This window comes from Odontomachus brunneus, unplaced genomic scaffold (genome assembly GCF_010583005.1).
Source record: "Odontomachus brunneus isolate Ranch 3 - 2012 unplaced genomic scaffold, Obru_v1 Obru_scaffold_103, whole genome shotgun sequence".
NCBI lineage: Eukaryota > Metazoa > Arthropoda > Insecta > Hymenoptera > Formicidae > Odontomachus > Odontomachus brunneus.
The window spans coordinates 813,778-841,440 of NW_022639553.1; the positions used below are offsets into that span (position 1 = coordinate 813,778).

The window sequence follows — 27,663 nt, forward strand, 5'->3', positions numbered from 1 at the left end:
TATATATATATATATATATATATATATATATATATATATATATTCGTACGTTCTTTCAATATCTCTGTCTCATATTTTATACGTCGAATAATGTAAAAAAACCTTCATGAAATATTAAACGCACCATTATTAAAACTATGTCGAAAACGCCGGCGAATACTGCAGTGACAGCATGTCGACACATTATCAATATTAATTGGCACGCAGAACGCGAAAAAAGGGAATAAGTGGTGGGAATATCGGTCAGTCGGTAACGGGCCGTCTAATATGCCGGTAGAAAGTTACAAAATATCGATCCATCGATAATTTCATAGGTAGCCACGCGCTTCGCGGCGCGTTTCATAAACTCAGGTGAAAACGCCAAGTGGCCGGACGGCCTGCAAAGGCCGTACTCCATTTTACCGAATCGCCGCTCGACCTTGTATTCGGTCAGTTTCAAGGAGACGAATAGGAGTCGTTTTATTTTAGGACCCAATGCCGCCCTCATCGTTTGTTAAACTGCGCTGGAATGTGATGGAAGTCAAGTAACGATCGGACGACTTTTAAAACTGAACGAATTTTAAAGGTCACTTTTATTTCAGCGTGTTTCTCTCTCCTGCTTATAAGTATCTGCTTATAAGTAGTTTGCATTTATTTATTTTACTTTGAACTGATATGTAAGCCTATCATTTATTCATATACTGTATCATAAAAAGTTCTGTTCGACCAATCTATTCGATATTGCACGGAAGCAAAAAGTTAGTTGTATTAACATGAAGTTTGGTTTTAATAAACAAACTATTTTGGTTAGAAAATACAGGATTTCTGGTTCTTATGAACTAAATTTGATTCTAAAAGATAGAAATTCTGATTCTTATATTAGAGCTAAATTTGGTTCTAAGAAACAGAAATTTCAATTCTTACATTAGAACCAAATTTGTTTCAAAGAAGCAGAAATTCTAATTTTTCTTCGACCAAAACGCGTTGGTTCATTTATTACAATCAAATATCGTGTTGAAACAAGCAAACTCTTTTCTCCGTGTGACAAATGCTTTCTCTAATTTAGAGTCGATGTCTCAAAACGTATATATTAATCGCGAAGGATACCCTATGATTGTATTGTTTGCGCGTCTCCGTGATACTTAATTTTCGGCAGCAAATGTGTATAATCAAATCAAAGCAGCACGATATGCAATGACGCTTTCTCTCTTTCGAGATACTGCTCAAACGAGAGTGAGAGTCACGTGTCGCGGAGCAGGTCGTATTGTCGAGATCGATGTTACATAAACTCGATGCTTCAAATTGCGGTCAATTATATTTGATTCCTCGGTGAACGTTCTCGTATTATTCGCGCTTTCGCAGGAAGTGGTGAATTTCGATGGAAAGTGCCTCAATATTACAATCTGTGAAGAAACTTTCATCCGCTCGTTCAGTTTAACGACTGACGGTCAAGTATGCGTCACGACACTCGGGCGGGGTATCCATTTTTTCGGTAAAATGATAAATTAACTGTTTGGTAAAAAAACGATGTATTCATTTGTAGACGGGAGCAGGAGTTAATTTTCGAGCATGTAAACGGAAACACTTGAGTCCGGGGCGGTTACAGGAACGTGCGTGACACGAGAGTTGCAGAACCCGTTAAGTCACTGTCCAATGCTGAATTTAAAACAGCCCCATTAGACGGAAGGTTTGCGCGACACAACGCAGATAAAATGGACAATTTTTTGCAGATTGTCCCGCAATGGAGGCGACATAGTGGCGAGTGATGTGGGAGATAAGAATGTGCGCATTTGTCAAATTATTTTTGACGTAATTTCTCCTTCGCGACTGCAATCAGTATCGCGAATTTTACATAATATCTTACCTTATAGAAACTCGGCATGCCAGTTTCACAAAACTGAACCAATTTTTCGCCGAAGCGAGTTACATGATTGTTGTGTCGATACCAATTTCTACACGAAATTCGACACCCGCGTACATCGCCGAGCGATCTTCCAGGCGTGTCATGTTACCTCAGAACTGCGTGTTATTTTTGATCATGGAAAGGAGATGGTGAAATCGATGGACTTTTGAAGTCGGTTCTAGCATCGTGCGTTCACTTGATGTATTTTTACATTAAAAAAGAAGCTTTGTAATAGTTGATACATGCATCTAATTGAATGTTTTTGTACAATATTTGAGTAATTAATATCAAATGTGGTGATACCACGATTACCAATTGTCTTAGAATAATTACAAAATAATTAGTAAAATAAATTCTTCATTTAGTTGAATGATTCAGCTAAATGATTCACCATACCAAATAATATCAAATAATTTTGTAATAATTACTAAATACTATTACCAAAATATTTGATCACATTTCGTATATTTATTACATAACGTGGTAAATATTACTAAATAATATAGTTTTATTTTACAAACTGCTTAATGATACGTACTACATAAATTGCTAATAGTCATCAAGTCTTACTAAGGTTATTTGTTGATACTTGGCAAAATATTTAATCATATCCACATTTACCTAATACCTAAGCTTCTACACATTTAACTAATATCTAGACTTGATGGTCTATACTTAAATCTTTTTTTGGTGTACCAAAGTATTTAATTACACATTTCGTATATTTATCACATAATGTGATAAGCATTACTACAATATTACAATATGGTTTTGTTTTCTATTTGATAATACATACAACATAAATTGGTAATAATCACTAAATCTTACACTGAGAAAAAATACTTAAAAATTTATTTTTTGGATAAAAGCTTACTTTACAGAAGTAAACTTTATCTCGCAAAAATAAACTTTATATTCCACAAATGAATTTTCAAATATTTTTTTCTCAGTATAACAACAAACGCCAAGTCTTACTAAGTCTATTTGTTCACATCTGCCAAGTTATTATATTATGTGCACATTTAGTTGAAACTATTTCACCAAAGCATCTGGTAACTGTTATACAGAGACTTGGTGGTTATATATTACCAAACCCTTTTATATCAGTGTACTCATCTGTTACGACTGCTCGTTCCGCCAGCCTGACCAACCAAGCGATCGGGCGTAATTTTCTAGATTTCCTGAGAAACCAAGGCGGACTTGGTGGGGAATATTTAAGGGATATAAGGTACTGTAAACGAGACCGGGCGACCGTACGTACAGGAATCGAATAGATAGTGAAAGTCCCCCGGAGCGAACAGGAGCGCAGAGGGCGAGAGCGGGGGGCGGTAGAAACGGGGGGGGCCGCAGTAAGGTATATGAGGGCCTCAGTTCGAGCAATCGCCGGTACTCTAGCCTCGCTGCCTACTTACATTCACACACACTAACACAACCACCGCCGGGGAACACGATGCACACCCTCGCGACGGTACGTATCTGAGTGCAACATCATCATCATCAGCATCGTCATTCGTCGTCGCCATTCCTCTTCTCTCCGTACTAGTCGCTCCCGCGGCTCTCTCTGCCGAAAGCGCCTTCGCGCTCGCTCGCGCGAGGACGAAAATCGCGTGTGATGTGATTGAACTGTGACTGTGACTAGTGCACATCCGTATTGTGAGCGCGATGACCCTCTTGGTGAATTGACGCTGAGTACCCCGAGGAATCCGTTCTGATTCTCAATTACATCTCGTCTCGCTACTCGACCAATTCCTCTGCATCTCTTTCCACCCGTTACTGTTTCGCACTTTGGCAACAAAATCTGGTTCATGGAACCGCTACGAGTGCAATTATAATAATCGCGGTAAAAGTTCGCGATTTATCGTGAAAGTCGCGCAAATTGTCGCGGTCGGTTGGGAATAATTTGGAAGGAACGGCCGTGGAATCGAGAAATCTTTCTTATCGAGGGCAATACCGGCAACTGCAATTCTCTGCGAGTTTTTATGTGGATTTGTTAAATGTCTCATTACGTTCCATTCGGGAATTAAAAATTTCCGATTGGTCGCACTGGGGTGAACATAAGATCCACGGCGAGAAGTAAAACGACATTCGACGACGCTAACGCGCACAAGCTGTAGTTGCGTGGTTGCGCAATACCCCTGGTCTACTTTCTTCGACGTTACAGAAAAATGTATTAAGGTTTCACCTATTATGACGCGGTAGCCGCGAGGAGCGTTTATTTTTATATCACGCTCGCCCGCCCGGGGAAATGAGGATTATATAATTCGTTATGATCGAGCATGGTCGCGTGCGGTGGCCGGCGAGAGTGCGAGCGGCTCTCAATGCCGGTTCCACCAGCGTCAGTTAACTTCAAACCAGAGCTAATTAACCTCTGGCCGCGCACCGCGCTATATAAGGCGCGTGTGCCAAGTCCTTTCCTGCTTTACGCACTTTTCTCTGTTTTTCTCCGCTGTAAAACGCCACACGACGCGCCGAATATTTTCTTGTCGCGGAAGGAAAGTGTACACAATGCTGAAAAGTATGATGTAAATTTAAAGAGGGAAGGGGATGTAAAAAGGGAGGTTTTGTCGCCTTCTGGAACTTGAATTCGTCAGAGAAGAATTTGGCAGTGAAAATTACTATAGAGTTTTGTAGCCGAGGAATAGCTCGACATTCCGCGATAATTGACTATCCTTTCACTTCATGTTTGCTGCTTATATTTCAAAAACTGAAATATGTTGTTAAAAATTTTACTACGTTTCTAGGGAAATTACTATATTTCTTAACAAAATTAATCTTACTGACAATCTATCTCTCTGCACTACTAGAAACAGTAAAGTTGAAAACAATTTATTAAAAATAAATTATAACATTCTCTCCATATATCGGAAAAATTTTTATTGTTGTAAAAATTACGTTAAAATTATATTTCTTTTAACAATTTTTGTGTACAGTTGGACTATACTGAAATATTGCGATATAAATTACTATAGAAACAATAAATTTGATAATCTACCTGATATAATATAAAATAAAAAATATAATATAATATAATATAATATAATATAATATAAATAATATAATATAATATAATATAATATAAATAATATAATATAAATAATATAATATAATATAATATAATAAATATAATATAATATAATATAAAAAAGATCCAAGTAATTATAATGATAAATGTAATAAAAATTCAAACATTTATAATTAAACAACTTTTAAACAAACACATATTAAAAAAAAATTAACAAGCGATATATCAAAATACCGATAAATTTTTGTATTCGATCAGGAAACATCCGATGAAAAATATCGGTTCATAATTGTTTGATCGATTTATCTGATAAAATGCCATTATGATCGAAAACATCCGATAAAATTTAATCGGATATCCTTATCGGATATAAAAATTTATCGGAATTTGATCGGAAATATCCGTTTGTTAATTTTTTATCGGATAATTTCTCTCAGTGCAGCAATTTTGTTCATAATTCTGTATGGCTAAAAGTTACTAAAATTTTTGTAGTTTTTATATAGTAAATAGTTGTAATTTTTACTGCAATATCTTTTCTACGTAGGGAAAATAATTAAAAATAAAAATCATGAGTTCAATAGACAATATCGAATTAATAGTACACAAATATCTGTTTCTATTTAATAAACACCGCAGGAAATCATACGCTGACAGATTACGAATAGCGAATGCATGATAATATAGATAAACACGACACATGCAAGTAATCCTTCAGAGACGGAGAATCAATTAACACAGCTGGTTCAATTAATCGGATTGTCGATTCAATCTGCTTATATACGCGACGTATCGCGTTTGCTCAATCGGAATTACAGGAAGCGTGCTATGCAGATTGCGCGAGTTAATTAATTATTCTCGTTAATTTTAGAATCGGCACGTTCCCGCGGGGATAAGGGAGTGAACACGGAACACGTATGGTCACGCGTGAGTGATCGCGATTAATAATCGTAATTTATTGGCGTTCTATTGCGCGAGTGTGTGAGCTCGAGTTCCGCGACTCGAGACCCGTTGCTGTTGCCATGCTCGATCGCGGAATCCGGTACTCCCTTCGAGCTATGCACGGCTTATTCTAGATCATGTCGCAACGCGATCGTGTCTAGCGGTTAAGGTTCCACCGCTAGGTAGTCTTAAGTTCACGCGCCGCCGCGTGATGACCTCACCAATTGCACTTTGCAAAGTTAACGGTTCATAATTCTGTGACACTACGCAGGCATGCACCGCAAAAGAAATTCTCACTTTATTTATTTCGTATTGAACCTTGAAATCTACGTTTTCATATACGTTTTCATACGTAAAAACATAACGGTGTCACGTTGCAGTCTGCGAGATGTAAAAATTGCGCAACTCTAGCGTGACTAACGGAGAGCCATCAAAGTTCTCACTGACTCGCACCACCCGCTACGTTTCTTAAGGGGCAATTTCTTTAAATTTAGTTCGTTGTGAATTAGAGTAATTTATCAACTCCTTTACAAGAAAACTGCACTTTACATGTCTTATTTTACATGTAATTTGCTGATGAATGTTTTTCATGACTCTTAAAATTGCTGTCGGTCGAGCTACTTGCGAGAAACAGCTGAAGAGTCCGACAATCAAGTGAAGGCGAAAGAGTTACTAATGAGAACATGGCTACCTAAATATACGTTTAACGAGGCGTGACCAAAAAAATTGAAATCGAAACGGCGCAGCCTGCGTCACGTAATACGCGAGCTTAATACGCGACCTGGTGCGCGCAGCGAGCGTAATAATCAACATGCGAAACATATCGAACTGATACAGCACTTCCGTATTTCAGGTAGCCGCGTTACTTAGCGCGTTGCTGGCGGTGTCGGCGCAGCAGTACCAACAACCCGGCGGCAATTACGTCGACGATTACGCCCAGTACGACTCGCAGAGACCCAGCCAACCAGCCCCCCGTAGCTACGCGCCGAACGACGTACCGTCCCGGCAATCGGCGGCGCCGGCGGAACCGAAGCCGACGCCGGTCGCGATCCTGAAGCAGATCAATCGCCACAACGAGGACGGCTCGTACACGTACGGCTTCGAAGGCGCGGACGGCTCCTTCAAGATCGAGACCAAGCTGCCAACCGGCGATGTGAGAGGCAAATACGGTTTTGTCGATGACACCGGCAAGGTCCGCGTGGTCGAGTACGGCGCGAATCAGTACGGCTTCCAACCTGCCGGCGAAGGTATCACCGTCGCCCCGCCGACCTTGATCGACGAGACCACCAGCAAGGACGGTGTTCAGGGCCAGAACTACCAGGACTACGATTATCAGCAACAACAACAGCAACAGCCTCAGGAGGCACCCGCTCGACCGGCTTACCAGCGACAGGCGCACACCCAGGCTGTGTACGCACCTGCCCAGGTAGCCCCGAGTAGACCTGCTCTCCCGAAAACGCCCATCTTCAGGCCTGTTGCCGCCGCGGCACCGGAGCCACGACAGTCTGCGTTGCAGCAGAGCTCGGGCTACGACGAGCCGGCACCAACCTCCCAGTTGTACAATCAGGGACCCGCACAGTTCAGCCCGGCGCCGGACCAGCAGCGCCGTTCTCAACCGCAACAACGCAGCGGAGGCGGCATCCTGGACCAGCTCGCTAGGGACTACGCTTTGCCTCAGGGAGTGGCGCCACCGCTGCACGACATCAGCTTTGGCTACTACTAAATCGCCTCTAGTCCTGCCTCTGTGTCTAACGGAGAGTGAGAAAGAGGAAAAGAGAGTCTGGGCTCAATTGTGGCCTTCGAGAGATTTTGGCATTCCGATGTCTTTGCGATTCTTGTAGAGAGTACTTCTTTAATCCAATTTATTGCAAATTCCAAGTCTAACTTATAGGATGACCTGTCCAGTAAATGAACGTGTCAAACTCTGATTTGAATAGGCTAAGCCAGATTAATCTTCTGCGTCGCAATTTTGACATGATCACATATAGTCTGTGAGTTACCTCTAGTTACTCAGTTAAGGTGGTGATGATTCACTCATAAAGTGCGCCACATGCTTTAACATTATAATAAAAATTGCAAAGTGTTTATTCACTGAGTAGCGTACAATTACTGGACAGGTCATCTTGCGCGACGTAGAGCGATCGAAGACTCTGTATTCTCGCGAGCGTCACGATTCATCCCAGACTCGTCTACGTCCCGGAGCGTGTTGGTCTTGTATTCTATCTGTGAATGGGACGGAATGGAACACCCCGATGGTCGCTTATCTCGGCGTGATCGCGACGTGGCCTGCTCCTCCCGAAGTGGGCGGCATCGCGGTCGATGATCGTCGCGAACGAACCGTCTGCCGAAGTCGGAAGTCGAGAACCGTCAGTGTTGGCGTCTGAAATTGCGAGTTGAAAGCTAATGCTCCATTTTGTCTGTGTGATGCAACACCTTTTATTTAAATGACTTTATTAATTAAATTCCCTGTAGTAATTTAATGAACTAGAATTAGAACTATATACTCTATATGAATTAGAATTATACCTCCACGAGACGCGTTAGAATAGAAACGATGGATCTCATCTAATTCCGCATTGCGTCGTTCGAATTATCAGCGATAAACTGTGATAAATCGCTGGCAAGACAATCCTGACAAATCATAAAAAGGAACCACGATGGAGATCAATTCACTGCGCACGGCAAATGGATCTTTAATTTCATCGTAGATCCTTGTTCAATTTCTGAGAAATTGGAACAGGAGAGCTTTTCAAAACGCTTTAGAGACGGGAAACGTGAGTTTTTCTTTGCTAACTTGAACGCCAATATCTAAGTTCTCGCCTTCTTACTTCGATCACGATTGCTCGCCTGCACGGGTGTTCGACTGTTGCAACGTTAGAAAATTTGGTATCATCTATCAAGCATCGAGATTATCATTACGCGCGTATCACGACTTATTGGAAAAAATCATCCGCCTGTTTAGGCGTGACGGTCAGGTCAGGCGGACAGCAGGAGCTATGAAACTGATGTATAAAAAGGAATGTAAATAAAATTTCTCGCCCATCTCTTCGGTGAGAGTACGCGTTCTCTTTTACTTTGGAAAACGTAGCTTGCTCTGAGAACTTGCTGTTAGAATACCGAGCAGTTGGAACTGCGTTTTCACGAACTGCGGAGTCTCGCGGGCGTACATGCAAATCGCGAGCGCGCTCGCTATTATAATTAGATTACTGTAAGGTGATCCGAGTGGAATAAAGTGAGGCCAATACTAAATTCTCCGCCCACCTACTGTGGAATACAAAAAATTCAACGCCTGCGCGATGAAATTTCCCGATTTCACCTTTCCAATTATGCTCGTTAGGCGTAAACGCTCTCAACGCTCGTGTATTTACCGAACGCACGAAAGAACAAAGAGTCACGCTTCCGCCCGCGAACGTAGTAATTTGTACTCAATTCTCCATTATCGGACTGTCCTTCGCATTTACGTGCACACAGTGCACAGTGAGAGAAGAGCCTAATTGATTTCGAGCTGTGTGCGCAATATTGCGGCGCGCGTTCGATTGCATCATATTTGAGCGAAGATCCATACTTAGACGCTCGTCATTACTCCTCCTCTTCTAATCACTTGTATCTCAATCGTCGACACGTCTCTAGAGATTGCTCCAGACTAACATTATGTCAGCTTTTCCAAACGATTATTTTTTCCCGTGCTTGCACACCGAGTCAATTATCGAACGCCTCGTGTGTAATCGTATATAAGTGTGGAAATATGCCGCCTTCTGGAAAGTTTCCCTCAAAGACGTTTTGAGATTCTGTCGCAATGTTGCCTCTTTCCTCTGGACGCGCTCTTCCGCTTATTATGCGCAGGAATAATTCAACAACGCCTATTGCAGTGGCAACCAAAGTCACATTCTTGCAGAAACGGCTGCTCGCAGTGGCGATCTTATCGTTCCTTTCTTCGGCCTCTAAAGATTACGAAACTGCACGCCAGCAGACGGAGACCAGTCGGATTTCTCACAGGATTAATCCTCGCGAAACGTCTCTATCCTCTGCATTCAGTTGCCAAAATCGCATGTTCTCCCACGCGTATACGCTCCTCGTTGCGTACGAATGGCCCATCCGTTTTCTCGCGTTTACGCCATAACGACGAGATTTAGCGGATATATCTGCGGATTTATCCGTCATTTCCAGAAATATCCGTCACAATCGGTCAACTCTCGTTGCATTGAACAAAGGAGTTCTACTTTCGTTCGGAAAGTCTCAAGGTGAGCGAGCCAGCAGCACTATACTTTTCTCTCTGTGAGCTAAATATCTATCCTCAAAAGTTTACCGCGACCGGTTCAACGCAAAGTCTCGCGCTATGTAAGCTATTATAAGTATTCCAATCTCTCCATAGAACGCGCGACCTTGTTGGCCTCGCAGTTTTTTCTCCTCGTACCGCTACTTCCTTTTGCAAGCAGAGTGACCAGAAATAAACCTACACAAAACAAATATGATCAACATCCTTTCCCATCTATTACGATCATTTATCATTAATCATTATCATTTATCGTTAACATTATCATTTATCATTTATCACTTAATTTACCCATCACATTTATCTACTGCGATCTTAAAACCTGCGTTCTATGTACCATCTGCCTCGCGTTTCATATCTATGCTATCAATGAACATTTTTAAGATGGCTTTCGTTTTTTCTTCTTAAGGGGAAGCCATACTTGAGAACTTCACGGGCAAAATACTAATTTAAGTTTACGTCGTATTGGTTGCATAGAATTACAAATATTTTTGCATAATGAAAGTAAAGTAAATACCAATGCCTGGATACGTATCTAATCTTCGGGGTTTCTATTGTTTTGTCCGCTAGCTGTTTTCTTATTGTTTTGGTTTTGGCTGATTATTTTGTCTTTAAATACGAATGTTTATATTTTCAATGTGCAGAGTGTGTATATATACATATAAAAGACCAAAACAATAACAATGTTCAGAATTAAGTACGTATCCAAGAATTGATATTTTTTCTTGTATATGCAAGAATTAATCGAATCACAATATGTGACAAAAACAATAAAAAATTTCAAAATAGACATCTAAAGTTGTTAGTTAGCGTCAATATTTACAAATACAAGATACAAGCTTGTGATACAAGAGCTATATGATACAAGAATTCTGCAGCTCGTACATATCGAAAGTATGTTTCTTCCGCTCAAGAAAGTTTCGAAAAACATTGCTCTACTTTTACAATTGAATTTAGAAGCTTAAAGACATGCGAACGGTTTGCAAAAAAATTTCTATATATGCGTGATTAGGTTTGCCGCTGTATATGGCAAAAAAAAGTAGCGCACATCTACATAAGAGCTATATATATATAGAAAAAATTTAATAATAAAAATTATTATAAAACTTTTTAACCGAGGAATAGATCTACATTCTACAGTAATTGACTATCGCTTCGTTTCATATGCTCTACTTATATTTTTAGGAATTGAAATGTGCACGGAAAAAAGAGATGTGGTGCATCTAACAAAAAATATTTAGTTGTAAGCAAATAGCTGCATTATTCTACATATCTTTGTATAATAGTTATGTGTATGATTGATTTGACTTACTTACTTTGGTGTGTCAACTACATCAATGAAGTTGCGCGTGATCTGGTTGTGGCAACTAGAAATTAGTAAGAGAATCATTTTGCATAGACAAGCTAAATATCAATATAGTTGCATTAATCAATGCTATATTGCAAAGCAGCGATGTTAGAAAGCAATTCACTACGCGCACAGCTAGAGATGTATATATGTGAAAACTGGTTCTGAGTGTATAAATATACATTTGTAGTTGCCGCGTAATGAGCCGCGTTTGTATTAACCATGTATTTTTACTGCTGCAACATAAGTAACTCAACCATTGCTCTTTGGTTACAGCAACCACATAAATAGTTGTTCTGTATTTTACTATTGAATCTGGTTGGCACAACCAGATTTCTGTATGGATCAACCATATTGTTTTTTCCGTATGCTATTAAAAAATTTGTTATGTATTTAGAGAAATTTGCTATATCTCTTAAAGAGATAGGCTTTTAATTAACAATCTGCACTAATAGAAAGATAGCAAAATTGAAAAGCATCTATATTAAAAAAAAATATAGTATTCTCTCCGTGTATGTACAAGAAATACAAATAAAATAGCATGAACGTGTTAGTGACAGTCACTATACACTGAGAGAAAAATGTATCATATTTGGAACTATAATGGCATAGTAAAAAGATTACAGTTAGGAATATAATTTTTATAGTAAATGTTACCATAATATTTGTAATATTTACAATATGAGCATAGTTTAACTGACCCGTGTAAAATTTTTACCAATAATTATAATTATTTGAAATAAAAACTATAGTAAGGTAGCAAATATTGAATGGTAAGAGAAATTAACTATTTTATATAGTCAATACAATTGGAATATTTGGCAAATATAGGTACATGTAACTATATTCCCAAAAGGTGCTTTACTATATACAGGTCTCAACTCTGCTATTAATTGTAGAAAATTTGTGAATGATCATGCAGGATATGGTAAATGAGTTATAATAGCGATGACTGCCGTCGTGTACTTATACTTTAGGTCAAATTGAACAAAAAAGTCTTCTACCATTTTGCAAATTATCACATAGATTTTTAATTATTAATTAAAGAAGATGATCACGCAAAATCGTGCAATAATCTTCTTTAATTAATAATTAAAAATCTATGTGATTATTTGGAAAATGGTAGAGGACTTTTTTGTTCAATTTGATCTAAAGTATAAGTATACGACGGCAGTCGTCGCTACTATAACTCATTTACCACATTCTGCATGATCATTTACAAGTTTTCTACAATTAATATCTCGATAATTATTGCGAATATCGCAAAACGGTATACGACTTTTATGTTCACCTCAACCTGTTCTACGTCCCCACAAAATGGGGAGAAGAGTGTGAGACACCCTGTATATAGAGTAATAAGATGGTGACTATAAATCTGTGTTCATTCTACTATAACTTCATGTTTAGATGAACTATAAATATATGTTTGAGGCTAAAACGAACTATATAATATAGTGAGATTATAGTTATTTCAACTATTTTTTTCTCTCAGTGTAGCGTTAACGACATTCTTGGAGTTCGTTATTCAGTTTAGCGTTCCCTTAATGCGCCATTTCGGTTTATTTTGCGTATATAATTTCCATACTCTCTTATTGCTGCTTGTCTGTTTTGGTAATATGCATTTCAGGGGCTGCGTTCGAGAACGCATAACAAGTACTCTCTCTCTCTTTCTCTCTCTCACTCACTCCCTTCTTTTTCCTATCACGTACTGCGATTTGCAAGGTGAAGATTTGCAGACCGCATACTGCACCTATTCACGAAGGGCGTACATTAGTATAAGCGCCGTGTTCGCGATTACAGGACGAACTGCAACGAATAGCCTGGCGTCACGCCAGACGATCACGTCATAACGTACTTTTCTGCAAGGTGGCTATTACATCGCGTGTGTGATGACCTTCTCGTGTGCTAAGAGACACCGCGCCGTCGTGTCGCGGATGCAATGACCTGTGGACGAAGACGTGTGACGTTTACTTAATAGGCGTACACACGTAGTACATACACGTCGAAGCCTAATGATATTCGTTTCATAGAAAGTTGAAACGATTATGTCGCGACAGGCCCGACTTTGATTGCCTTAAGCATCCTGTTCATTCGAACAGGACTTACTGACGTGATTCTACGTGAAGTTTTGCATTGGCGATGATTCAACGGCGAGATAGCACGCTGATTGTCGCGCATAGGGCGCTCGTAAAGTGTGCAGGTGCGCTGTAGAATTGCGCGTGATTCATGAAATTGTGCACACCGCTCGAAACACACAGCCGGTTGACACTTGTCAGTTAGGCGAGTCACGCAAAACGTTCCGTCGGATTTCAACATTAGACGGGCTGGCGGGCTATGTTTACCGGAGCTGAATTTATACTCACTGTCGGAGGTGCATGAAATCTACGATAACGTTGATGCAAGCGATCGTGACTTTTGGTCGAGGCTCGTACGACGGACATTCGGAATGAGTAATCGAAACGTCGTTCAATTTTCTTCCTCTCGATCCGTTAATTCTCGGAAGATTGTAATTATTCTGTTAACTTATTATTAGCGTCCACAAATGCTTTTTTATTAAAATAAAATAATTGATTAAACTGGTTCTGGTGACTATCCAGTCAGAAGAGGATTTTTAAGGGCCAACCAGAGCCTGTAAACTTGTTTATTTCTTAAGATATAAATAATGTTGTTTATATCGTTTTTTTTTAGTGTTTTATCGATAAACGAATTTGCAAGTTTTGTTCGAGGGAGCGTTTCGTGATTCGTTATGGTAATTAGTGACAGCGAATTCCACGCAAACGCGTGACGGAACGGTAGTATTCAGCTGAATAAATTTTTACGTAACGCGAAAAATAAGAGCGATTGAATTGCAAGTTACACGCGAGTTATGAGGGGAGTAACGAAACGGAGATATATGTAACGCGTCTGCAAACACCTAGGCCGGATCTGTGAGTGTGAAAATAGCCTCGTGAAAATAACTTTCCCCTTCGAAAGTTTTAAGACAGCCAGCTGAGCGCCGCGGAATTCGCTCGCGAACGCGTCAGGAAGTACAGCAGCATTGATAATGAACTGTTTTCGCGAGTGTGCGCGGTTCCTCGCAATATATGAACATATAATCGAGATATACATCATGCAATACACGCACAATGTGCGAATATATACTCTCCGTACAGAATGATCAATTATTTTAGATTATTTCCTCCGCGCGGTTCTAAAATTCTCCTTTTGCAATCTAACTGTATATAATTACGAACATTTCATATACTCAATATCCCTATACTTTGATTTAGAAGTAGATAGTCTTCGCGAATCACATGTTACGAGAGACCGAACAAAAGACTCCTAGGAATACTCCTAATTTAACCAAATCACCATTATTAAAGAGAGATTCTGGTTTAACCAGGTCGAAAATAGGTTTTACCAATTCTTTTCAAAGAAATGAATAAAGACATCAATGTAAGGTTTTCATCGTACTATCTAGCATTATCTCAAGTACAAAAAATTATTCTTTTATTAAAAGGAAATTGACATTTCGTCATTCAAGTTTTCCGTACTGAGTTGGACGTCTCTAACTAGCGGATAACATTATAGTTCGTGTAACAATCCAAAACAAATAGAACGAGAGAATTTCAAATATTGAAATTAGATTTGCTGGAGAATAAACCCAAATTTTTTTAAAAAATGTCCAAAATTAGAGTTTTTCCCAGTACATTAAATTTATAACAAAAAAAAGAAAAAAATGATTTATAATTTTGAAATGCCGCCACATTAAATTTCGTGTTTCTACATGTAACAAACAATTCATCCTCCAGTAAATTTAATACAGTTTTTAAAATTCCCATTTATCTCAGATTATTATATCAGCTGTAATAATTTCGGTAATTAAAGGCATCCGATGACTTCGTATTCAACACAAAAAACCTGTGGATAACAAAGTTTTAACTTTTTTTTAATAAAAGAATTAATTTTTTTGTATTTAGAGTAATGATAAATATTATGATCCAAATTTTATATTGATATTTCTATTCATTTTTTTTTAATTCGTAAGAATCTCCTATTTTTTGGGTCCAAACCAAAATCTTTGCTCAATTACTAGCTTTTGTAATCAGATCTTTGACTATAAATTGACCTTAGCCATAAATAAGAAGCAGAAAAACCCTTGGATATTTGTACAAAAATGTCTCAATCTTGTAAAATAGTACAAAAATGTATAATGTGAAGCGATCGCGCATAAGCTCTGCTCAGCGACAACACTCCCGTCACAACATCGTGTCACTAGATCGTCATGCCAGAGCCAAGACGATCAGCTGAGCACGCCGCGGAAAATGCCGCAGCATTGATAATGAACCGAGTATCTAGGCACGTGCTTCTACTCGCTCTTCAAGGAGATGAATCGATGCCTCAAGAAGTAATAACACCGTGTTCTACGGAGTCGGTGCGAACGAGCCGCTCATCCATTCGCCTGGTCTTTCCATTGATGACGCCGAGAGTGAACTCGAGTACGCCTCTATCCGACGCAATGAAAGTGAGCGAGTGCGGTTTCCTCCGTGAAACCGGCTCTACGATAGCGACGTAAATCCCGGCACGGAATAAGAGATGCGACGGTGCCACATGCGCCGCTATTTATTGCTACGGTGCTTCGCGATAATTTCGCTGAAATTTGAAAGCAGATTATGCCTCTCGCGAAAGTCGCCCGCTTCCGCGGGAGATCGGAGTCAAATATCCCGTCTAATCTAATCTGTCTAATCTATCGCCTTATTTTAATTATATAGGCGAGGATGCAGGTGATATATACGCCTAATATATCGGCGTATCTACTTGCGTAATTACACTTCACCGCTATTGTCCGCAGATCGTCCGAGATTCGGGATTAGTTTCAGACATGGCCCCAATTTATCGGCAAGCCGATCGTAAGCCGATATTTCTGTCTTCCTTATTGCAAATTCGACAACCTGACAGACACGTCGAATCGATGACTATACCGATTACCGCTAAGTGCTCTTCCGTTCATAATACACAACGAGGGAAAGCGCCGTCTCCTGGACTTTACATAGATCGCGCAAATGCTCCGTAAGAAGTAGGCACATCAATTACCAGCTCGAGACTCTCCCGAATTAATATACATCGTTCTCTCGCGCGGCACCTGAGCCGTCAGCCACTCCGCGCATGGTCTCTCCGTCACTTTCTTCTTCTCGCCAGCATGTGCATGCACTGCTCCTCGTACTTACGATCCGGCCGATTAACAGCACAACGTCGTTCCTGTCGATATTACTGTCAGCATTCGTTGCGTTGTGAAATCAGCGATATTGTTACTGGAAATTGTAGCGTTTCTAATTGATTCGGTCGCAGGAAGATGAAACTCTTGAGTAGACTCTCAAGATTCTTCTTCGTCGACCTCTTATATCGACGATTCAACGCAAATAGATCGAAAAATGTTCTTCGAATTATCGCCACAATTAACAATGTGATAAATGAAGGAAAATAATTTTTATTCCGATATACAAGTTTTTAGTTAATATTTAATAATTGCATAACAAGAATTATTTCGATTAAATAATTTATTAAACATTCTCTTTGACATGATCATATATTTTGTGTAATTTTTAAAAACTATTATAATGTGTTTTCAATAACTTCAAATTTAAATATGACACAATGAAAGTAATATAAATAAACATAAATATAAATTAAATATAAAAAGATAATATAAATATAAATAAATATAATATAAATATAAAATAAATATAAAAAATATATATAATAGATATAAATAAAAATAAAGTAAAATTTATTACGTGAATAGACGAAATCAATATTACAATCTTTGAGTGTATATAACTTCGATATCGCTAAATCTTTGCAAATTGGTTTTGCAAATAAGCAATTTAAAAGTCGCAAAACATAATTTCAAAATATAACAATGAGGTGACGTGAGAATTTTTTTATATTCTTGTTAAGGATCACAAATAAAGAATAAAATTGTTCCTATACAATACAATAACATATACAATAAATAAAGAAAATGATCTTATTATCTGTCATTTTAAAAGTTGCAACGTACTTTTTCATTTTACAGACTCAGAATGTTTTTTTCTTTATCACGGAATTATTATGGCTTAAAATGCAAGAACAGCTATCACATTAAGCTATCACTCTGCATGAAGACATTATGTATTGCTTCAATAATGCTTCTAGATTATTTCATGTTATAAATGTAAACAGATTGTGTCGATGTAAACGCCAATTGTACAGAATAAATATAAAGTGGTAATTAACAGTCGATACGAATATAGCAAAATTGAATGATTTCCTTTTAGATCGGCACTTTTTCATACTATGCAATGGATGCAACATTTGCAACCTTGTAATAAATGCGGCAGAGAGAACCGCATTCTTCTAATTTCTATGTAAAATCTTTGTAAATTACAAGATCTCTGAGATCCTATCGAAAAGATTAACGAACGCTACGGCACAATTCTTCAGCAGTGACCGGTGCTGTATTTCGATTAATATCGAGATACGCATCGTTATCGTATATAAACAATCGTTAAAGCTTGACGTCGAAGTACCGAGGAGAAGGCGTTAAATGGCTTCCACGGAGCGTGTATCAGTTCCGCGAGTGTATCTCGAATATATCCACCCACGTGTACAAATTTTTCTCACGACCCTGCTCGATCTAGCCTATCACTCGATCTAAACTTTCGTGCCGACGCAGCGAAGCCACGCCGTGCGTTCGCACACAACATGTTATCTGCACGCACTCCGTTGTAATTAGACAACAATGTAGCTCTTCGCAAATTGTCAGTGGTAGAGAACTCGTTGGCTCATGAAGCATGAAGAAGCATGAAGAATATTGTTCGACCGATCGCAGAAAAACGGATACGGCTGATTGCATGGAGCGCTCCGCGGCTCCAACCTTCAGCTACTCTCTGAGTTCAATCGCGAAATATCTTCAAGCAAGCCGTAAGGGTGTCATTATGTCCGCGGGCTCATGGTAGATACGCACGCATAACGATAGAGGATACTATAGCACACGGAAGAAATTCTCGGCACGTCATAACATATCGGATCGCTTGAACCTGGTAATTAGCCGACACGCTAATTATCACTGCCAAATACCTCGAGGAAATACCGTTATCCTGTGCCGGCCGCTGTTCCGCAGCGCGCACTACTCGATACGCGCTGACAATCTAATTTGACACGGGTCACAACGCGGAGCTGCACGTTGTCTGGTGCACGCGTGGACGCGGTTCTCACGACCCTGCTCGATCCGACCGGTGGTGCACCTTTCGGCGGCCTGTGGGTGTCTCCTCTCTCGTGTCTTTCTACGCGACCACGAGAATCGATGCACAAGCGGCTCCTCCGCGAGGAATTCGGCAATGGCAATTGTGGAGAGCGCCAATTCGTTGACGGCCACATCGGTACCCCGGGGCCCCCAGCCGGAATCTAATTCGCGGGTGTCGCGGGTGTCGAAGAGGACACGTAGCCGCTATCCGACGAGACCCCCACTATAGGCAAAAGCCTTCGTATAGGTTATAAAGGACCGAGCACGGTACTATACGGCTGCACTCTCTCAGTGAAACTCTCGGAGGACCGTTCCCCGGCAAGTCGCACCTCCCCCCCAACGTCATCGCGACGCGTGCACCATGAGGATTATATTGCTGGTACGTGCTGAATTGTTTATTCGGTTGTCTATGTTAATCGTGTCAAGCTTGCCGGATACGGGCTCCTCTCCTCTTGGCCGATTCGTACACTTTACCTCCGGAGAACGGAAGCGATTTCTCGGACGTCTGAACTCGTTACACTTCTGTGCTTCATGTTTCTCTTTCTCTTTATTTATTGTGAAGTGACTCGATGTCGTACAAGCAAAACGCCGAGCTCGAAAGACTGATGGTCCGAATTGATCGAACGTCACCGTATTTCAAACATATGTCACTTTGTTTCTCAAACGTGTGTTTCAAAGAATACACTTAAGAAGTTTTTCAAGGTAAAGTAAAAGTACCTATACGTAAAGTCCGAATACGTAACTAATTCAGAACATTCTTAATGTTTTTGTTTTCAAATACGAATGTGTTTGAACTGTCAATATAGAATATACATATTCAATATACATATAATATATATATATATATAAAATATATATATAATATATATATATATATATATATATATATATATATATATATATATATATATATTATATATACATATATATTTTTTATGTTGAAAGTTTACATATTCGTATTCAAAGACCAAAACAATGTCCAGAATTAGATACATGTTAGGAATTAGGGACTCTACCTTAATAGATATGTGTATGTGTATGAATCGTCCAAAACTTACAAAGTAGACGTTTACTATAAATACCTATAAAACTTTATTTGCTTCTGCTGCTGTATTTATCTTTCAATTTCTTTTCTCAGAATTGTATTTAGGTCTTATATTACCACGTATGTCCTGTGGATTTCTTGTCGCGAGATGAAATCGGTGACTGTGTTGACAGTAACTGTGAAAGAAATCAGCGTTAACTTCGCGCTACGATACGTTCGTGATGTTTTATTATGGACGTCGGACGTCCATAGAAAGCGCCCATACCTTATACGTCGAGACGCTAATAGTGAATCCGCGAGCTATCAAAAACGCCTCATTATTCCGTCGCGGTGACCCACATGAAATTAAGCGTCGTTAATGCAGGAAAGTCAGAAGCCCGATAATATCTTCGTGGTTCATTGTTGCAACTCGCGCGAGCGCGCGCGCGTGTGAAGCCACTTATAATTCAAAGACGGCGCATGATTAACGGCGACTGAAAGTGAATTGTGTCCGCCCACATAACGGTGTTCTAAATATGGCCACGAGAATTTTCGCCGGGGCACCCTTTTGTCGTCTACTTCGTGCGAAAGGGGCGTCGCTCGCGCGAGGAAAGTGCTGTACGCCGAACTGCGACGGTTTTCCCGCGAATGGTCGCGAATTAATTGTGCACGGCGGAGAGCTGGTTGTTGACATCGTGCGTTACCTTAATGAACCCGCTGCCGGGCTGTGTTGGGCAACGTGGGCTTTTGTTGTTGAATGGGAAACGGATTCGCACCTCTCGCGCACCTCTCGAGACCCACCGCGGGGAGGCGGTGGCCGCAACTGCAATCTCGTTAAAGCTCGGCCTTTTTTTTCGCGAGACATCGTGGCGACTTGCATTTTTCGAGCGCGCTCATTATGCTCTCTTGATTGATAGTGAAAGTCCTATTCCGGTGCATTGTTATGATTGCTGAGCGTGTGCTAGTCGCTCAAGTCGCGCGATTTCCGCCCGCTCGCTCGGGCCAGAGAGGCACGACACCCATTCTTGCTCTGACCGTAAAATTCTCGTGATTACGACTGCTGTGGTGGTGATTGAAACAGCATAACTAATGCCGCTCACGCTGGTTACGTACTCGCTCAAAAACGCATAATCATCAATTATCAACGTGTTCTTACGCCCATAAGCAGTCTGGCACATGTCGAGTTCTTGCGCGAGAACGTTCAATAATCGCCACGAGATTTCATTCACGCTGCACTCGCGCTGACGTGCGCGAGCGTAATTCGCGAATCGTGCGAAGAAACGCGTAAATCCCATTCGCGACTATCAGCCAAGGCGATTTCTCCGATTCCCTTTCCCGCGGTCTGCCAATGACGACAATTAAACGCTTATTAATAATTCACGAGCGATCTCATCGTGCAGTGTCGGTTCTCGCTCCTTCCTGCGACCGATTGATATTTCCTGTGAGAGAGTTGATCTTCTTCTTCTTCTACGCGGGAGAGCGGAATGCGCGAGAGTAAGTCCGGACTTACAATAGGTGTAGCAAGCCTTTAATCTTCAAGAGAATTCACCGTAGAATTCACATCTTGGCAGAAAAGCAGAAAATAGAAAGGCAAAAGCCAATTAGGACTCGTGCTGCAGTAGAAAAGCAGAAACTGTCGACTATCACCTGATCGCCAGCGCGAGTTCTGATTGGCTTTTGCCTCTCTACTTTCTGCTTTCTTACTAAGAGTGTGAGTTCACCCTTACACTCTAAACCCGAAATTGTGGCGTAATTTTCAAACGTTCTCTACTGCCGCCTGAAGTCATAATCCCCAAGCTTTAAACGAGTTGGTCAGATTCCAATTGTTCAAACAGTGCAAGAAACGCTTTTACACAGAAATTATAGTCCTTAAAGAATAAGGCTAAAGGCTTACTATACTTATTATAGATCCAGACTAAATCGAGCGAGACAATGCACACGCAGGTGCTGCCGATTTACGGTAACGGCCAAACTGGTAACGGGAGATAACTCGAGACGTGCGTGCGTGCATGCGTACGTGCGTGCGTGCGCGCCATCGGAGCGCCGTGAAGTCGATACGCCATGAAATCGACACGATCGAACGATCGGCAATTTAAGTGCCCCCGGAGCAGTTCGATTCGTGGCACTTTCACCGATCACAAATACGGAACGTTTCATTTCGCGGAACTCTCCGCGGAGAAGGACTTTTCGCGGAGCTCCTCGCGATGACGACGCGGCGCGATGATTCCTTGCCCGGGAATCGTTGAAATCACCGGTGCTGTATAGCGGGAAGAGACTCCCCTCGCGTTTCTTTCCGCGGGATTCAAACTCACGCGCGAGAGCCCGACGATAGATCGGCAGTTGCGAGAAACCGCAAACGAAACGCCGGATTTCCAATGACGCAGCTCCTGTTGCGAAGAATCGCGCGACGCGATCGCTTTTTCCCCGATCGATCGGAGCCGCTGGAACGGCACGGACGAACGGCGATATATACGCGCGATCAGTGGCGCGAGTCGCGAAAAGAAAGACGAGCTGCTCTATCACTCGAGCGCCGTTCGTTTCCGATGATCTCGAGCGCGTCTCGTCGCCATCGGCGTGAAACCCAGGAGACCGTTCGAGACCAGACAACGGGAGAAACCGCGGTAACGCCGAATTGCGAAAGCGAGGCTAACACATAAAATAGGAGCAAATCTCTCGGCCGCTTTCTGCGGCTCTTCGGCGATAAACGATCTTCGCGGCAGGCAGGGTTCCCTCTGCGGGTTCCAGCGCGGATCCTTTGGTGCGCCTTAAAGGTGCCGGTCAAGAGCCGAGCCGATACTGCAGGTTGTTAGAGTCGCTTTTTACGGCCGTCTTTTTGCCGTCGTTGCGCAAGAGGGATTGCCGATTGTCGCGCGCGCTGCTTAATTATAACGGGCTCATCGGGCGCCCGCCAATTTACGAGCATCCGGCGCGCTCCATGACGGGAACGCCGAGAAGTCGCGCGACTCCGACGGATCCTCCGTTCGTGTTGGGCGGCAGCAGGCTTTGGAAAACGACGCAGAGTTTCCTGCACGCCGTAAGATCGTCGTAACTGCCCGGCTAATTAGCATTCTAAAGCGGGCTTTCCCGTTTCTGCACATGCACTGCGGTACAGCGGCGTTGCTCCCGGAGTCTCATTAGGCAGCCAGTCCAGAAGAAAATGTGAGAGCGAGAAGATATCGCAACACACACACATACACACACATACACATACACCAAGCTGGCAAATCCATAAATTAAGGGCATGCCGATCTTTCGAGCAGTTTCTGTCGAAACTTACCGTCGACGTGGTAGCAGTGTTATAATTATAGCTGGTATTGTGAACGTGCGTGCGCGCGCACAAACACACACACACACACACACATATGAGAACAGACGCGCATTAACTTTGCCGTGTAAGGCAGTGAAATATGCAGACTGATTTAGGAATATACTGGAGAAGCTGCACGTCAAAGAAAATGTTTGGTTGAGTCAACCAAGTGTCTGATGAAATGTGAACGGTGCAGACATTCTATTTGAAATTACGAGAATTCCGTTCAAGTTAACAAGATTTCTGGCTAGCCAGAAATTTCTGATTAACTAAAAATCTTGTTTGGTTAATCTTGTTAATTTCAACACAGAATTCTGATAATTTCTATCGGAATTTTTCGTTCATATTCTACCAGACATTTGACTAATCCAACCAAATCTTTTTTTACGTGTGTACGGCATATGCACAGCGACGACGGAGTTCAACGCCGCGCACTCATGATGGTGTCCGGCGATAAAAGTGAAACCCTCAATTACAGTGATGAGATCATTTGATTAATTTGAGGTGAAAATTTGCGCGAACGCTATCTCTTTCGCTATATCTTTTCGATATTCAAGATTGAATTTTCTTATAATTAATCTACCGATAGAAAACTTATTTAAATAAAAACGTCGAAGAAAGTCCCTCAACTTTCATTACTCATGATTCAAATCCAAAATTCGTCTCACGTGAGACATCCAGATTTTTATTCAGAGTTAGATCCAAGTTTTTCAGTTGGATATCATGATATGTGTGCGTTTAGCAGAGAAAAGCGTTCAGTGAACGCTTTGCACTCTGTTGCGCCGCCAACTGTTGTAAGATTTTCTGTTGAACGACACTGAGCGTTTTACGCTCTCCCAATATGTTTATGGAGCGGTTGACATTTTTGACAACATGCTTTTATTTCGCTCTTTACTTTTACCGCTGCGTAAACATGTTGGGAGAGCGTAAAGCGTTCAGTGTCGTTTAGCAGAATATCTTACAAAGTTGGCAACATAGCGCAAAGCGCTCACTGAGCACTTTTTTCTGCTGAACACAACTATTTATATCTCTGTGATATAATGACTGTGAATGTGATATGTGACTATCATAATTTGACTGAAAGACTTTCATCTAACTCTGAATTTAGATCTGAGTATCTCACTTGAGACGAGTTTCAAGTGATGACCACAGACTTTTACGTACTTTTATGTACTAACTTGACTACTGACTTTCCACGTAACATATCCCAAGAAAAGAGATGTGATATGCGATATCTCTCTCTCTTTTCTTCTCTCTCATCTTAAATTTATTCATACATATGTGTAAATCACACTAACAATTACCGATAAAGTCAGTATTAGCACTTGTGTAAAATGCATAACATAATTACAAATTTGAAAATATCATTATTAATTACGAACAGTACACGCGTCAGATGGACAATAAATTATCCAAGATACCTAAAAAAAAAAATAAAACAAATTCAGGAGAAACAAGATTCGTGAAATTTTCACGTGAAACTCGATTCACGATACAAGCACCTTAAATAATCATTATCTTAAAGAGGAAACAAACGCATGGGAGAAATTGGAATAGACCCACGATTCATGATATTAATCTGCTTTCGACTTTCCTTTCAACTGCAGTCTGAAAAAGCACGTGGCTCGAGTGCTGACCGATTGACATTCTAACGATAAAGAAAAACGAAAGTTACAAGCAAGGCTGGCTGGTTAGTTGGCTGGTTAGCAGGCTGGCTGGCTCGCCGGCTGACCGGCCGTATATACGAAGCGCGTGAGTTGGCGCAGTTTCGTTTGGCCGGCCGAACGGAAGAAAGTGAGAGCAGATAGAGCACTACGCAAACGCAATTAGATCGGCCGCTGGTGGTCGTTCGGTTCAAAAGACAAGGGCACGTCGGGCCGCCGATCGGCATACCGATGGTAGGCCCGACGCCCATACCAAATGAATCACGTCCGCTCTCTCGCCGCGCGAGTAACCACCCGCTCTGTATGACTCTGTTCCGTATCGCCCCCGTCGTGGACGTCAAACGCGTTTTTCCGCGAGTGCGCTCTGCACTCTACCTTTGTTGTCGCGTGAATAGCGCGTGTGTCGCCGCACTTTCAAATAGTTGTTTCGACCTTACGTGAGAACAATCGCGCGGCCGTTTGTAGTCGGGGCGCGAACGCTTCGTTCTCTCGCCTCGTTCTCACTTCCGGCGGATACCGCTCGCCGGACGAGGACACGCCGCGGGTCTCGGTGTCTTCTCCCGCGATGTGTCGATCGCGAGACGCGGGGAGATGTCCCCTCTCGAGAAAGTCACTCCAGTCGACTGTAGACGACCAAGTCGGGGAAAATAACGACGTTAGATAATGAAAGCTGTCAGCTCTCGCGTCTTTTATGTCGGCGATCTACATCCTTATGGCGTCCTCGCCGGGGCCGCGTTGACGTAATCAAGATGTCTTACATATGACTTTCGCTCGTGATAAATGTGGGTGTCTCACGACGTCTGTATACTTATTGTTTTGCACGTAATTTATTTATCGTCGGAATCTACATAAGTAATTTTTATTTTCTTTTTTTTTTTCTTGCGTAAAAGGAGATGAGAACAAACGTCGGAAATAATAAAAAAGAAAGGAGACGTCGCCTTACGTTGATTATTAATATTTCAACAGTAGTGCGCGTTAGCATATCTCTTGGCCTCTCATCAGAACAATGTCTAAGCAATACAATAACTTTTCATCGTTCCAGACGCTTCCTCGGATTTTTCACACAGAGAGAGAATTTTATAGTAAAATTACCACAGGACTTTCTAACCGAAAAACAGATCGACATTCTGCAATAATTCACTCTCTTTTCATTTCATATGCGCTACTTACATTTTAGGAACTCAATCGTGTTGTGTTAACTCTTTGTCACCCATTATTGCCTTGAGGCAACATTAAGTTCAAGTCGATGCAAACTACAGGTATTTATAATATACTAGACCGTGAGTGCCTTGACTCGCTAGATGTCATAATATATAATGTATAACTCGTAAATTATTATACATACATTGTTACGTATGTATATACACGATACACACGTATTTCGACAGTAACCTCATAGACGGAGAATTCTCATATTTGCAGAGTAACTGTATTCCAATCGGTTATCCATCGTCAATGAGTTATTTAAATTATATAGGGACTTTTGGGTATATTAGTTTGCAGGCTTTGGATTTGACTAGGAGAATTTTGGATCTAAAGAGTATGTAACGAAGTTCATGGACCAGTATATTATAGATGTTTATGATGTAAACGTCAATCTAATCGATGTTTTTCTCCACCAAACTATCAAACGTTATTGATAACACTATCTCTCATGATTCTAGCTGGGATTTTTATCTTATCACCAATTATAGTGCCAATTAAATTAATTCGGGATTAATTCAAAGAGTTAAAACACTTGCTATGTTTCTAGCGAAACTCACTGTGTTTCTTAGCAAGATAGACTTTATTGACAATCTATTTCTCTAGATTACTAAAAGTATAGTAACATTGGAAAGAATTTGTTTGAAGAAAATAACTATAATATTCTCTCCGTGCAGAGATCGCACGCGATCTGTCGTGACTTTACGTCCACGTCTGCTTCAAGCTCCATTAATCACATTCCTTAAGGCGATGCTATATACTGACATAACGCAATTTCGTAGTTTTCTCTTTTCTTCTAATTAGATGCATCAAATAAAAAATGCATTTACAGGGTGAAAGTACAAATGTTAATGAATGGCTGACGCTAAACAGTTGCATGAAATCAACAAAAATGTTTATGAATGTTTATGATCGATCAGTGAATAAAAAAATTTTTCTTGATTTCATGCAACTATTTAGCACCAGCCATTCATTAGTATTTCTACTTTCACCCTGTAAAATAATTTTTTATTTGATACATCTAATTAGGAGAAAAGAGAAAACTACGAAACTGCACGGAAAAAAGGTTTGGTTGAATTAACCAAATATAAACCGATTCCAAATTCCGATTAAAGTAATCCGAATTCTGTTTAAATCAACCAAAAATCTTGTTAACTTAAACAGAATTCGGGTTACTTCAATCGAAATTCCTAGATCGTTTATATTCGACCAGACATTTGGTTAATTCAACCAAACTTTTTTTTCCGTGTACATTACGTCGGTATCCAGCATCAAGTGCGGGACTTCTGGGAGACCTTGAGATGCACAACCCTCGACCCACCTCTTCCTCTCAATGCTCGGGGCAGGATATCTTGCGTAACAGTGTAATTACAGACGACGATTTATTTAGGCCGCTTTCGTCATCCATTTATCCTTGTCGATATCGCTTTACACATTCAATTCTCATGACGCGGCAGATTTTACACGGTTATTTTATTCGCCCCTGTGATTCATTCCGTTACCACGATGATTCCCCGGCAACGCTCCGACGACTCCTAGATATGTGAGAAGAAATTCAATCCGCAAGGTCGAACGTGACCTCCGCATTCGCGCGCGCGTACATACCGGCTTGCAGTCATTATGTATACCTTTGGAAATTAAATTAAATTCTCTTCATCTCTCTCTCTCTCTCTCTCTCTCTCTCTCTCTCTCTCTCTCTCTCTCTCTCTCTCTCTCTCTCTCTCTCTCTCTCTCTCT

General features: G+C 40.9%; 2 protein-coding genes across 4 annotated transcripts in view; both read left to right on the plus strand.

The window, feature by feature from the left end:
- Positions 1–3,148: 3,148 nt before the first annotated feature.
- LOC116848971 lies at positions 3,149–8,889 on the plus strand. Of its 2 annotated transcripts, XR_004379041.1 has the most exons (3): positions 3,149–3,350; positions 6,697–7,721; positions 7,961–8,889. XR_004379041.1 is itself a non-coding variant. In XM_032825653.1 (2 exons), the coding sequence occupies exons 1-2, from the start codon at positions 3,333–3,335 to the stop codon at positions 7,564–7,566; spliced, it is 888 nt and encodes a 295-aa protein (XP_032681544.1). In that variant the 5' UTR covers positions 3,149–3,332; the 3' UTR covers positions 7,567–8,889. The 2 variants fall into 2 exon arrangements, 1 of the variants encoding a protein (XP_032681544.1); XM_032825653.1 differs by having other exon boundaries at positions 6,697–8,889.
- A 10,122-nt stretch (positions 8,890–19,011) lies between these two features.
- LOC116848965 (negative elongation factor A-like) overlaps positions 19,012–27,663 on the plus strand; it is a 21,650-nt gene continuing 12,998 nt past the window's right edge. For both annotated transcript variants that reach the window (XM_032825638.1, XM_032825639.1), the window contains exon 1: positions 19,012–19,107. In XM_032825638.1, the coding sequence (XP_032681529.1) occupies positions 19,090–19,107 (18 nt within the window). In that variant the 5' untranslated portion in view covers positions 19,012–19,089. The remainder of the gene's footprint in view (positions 19,108–27,663) is intronic.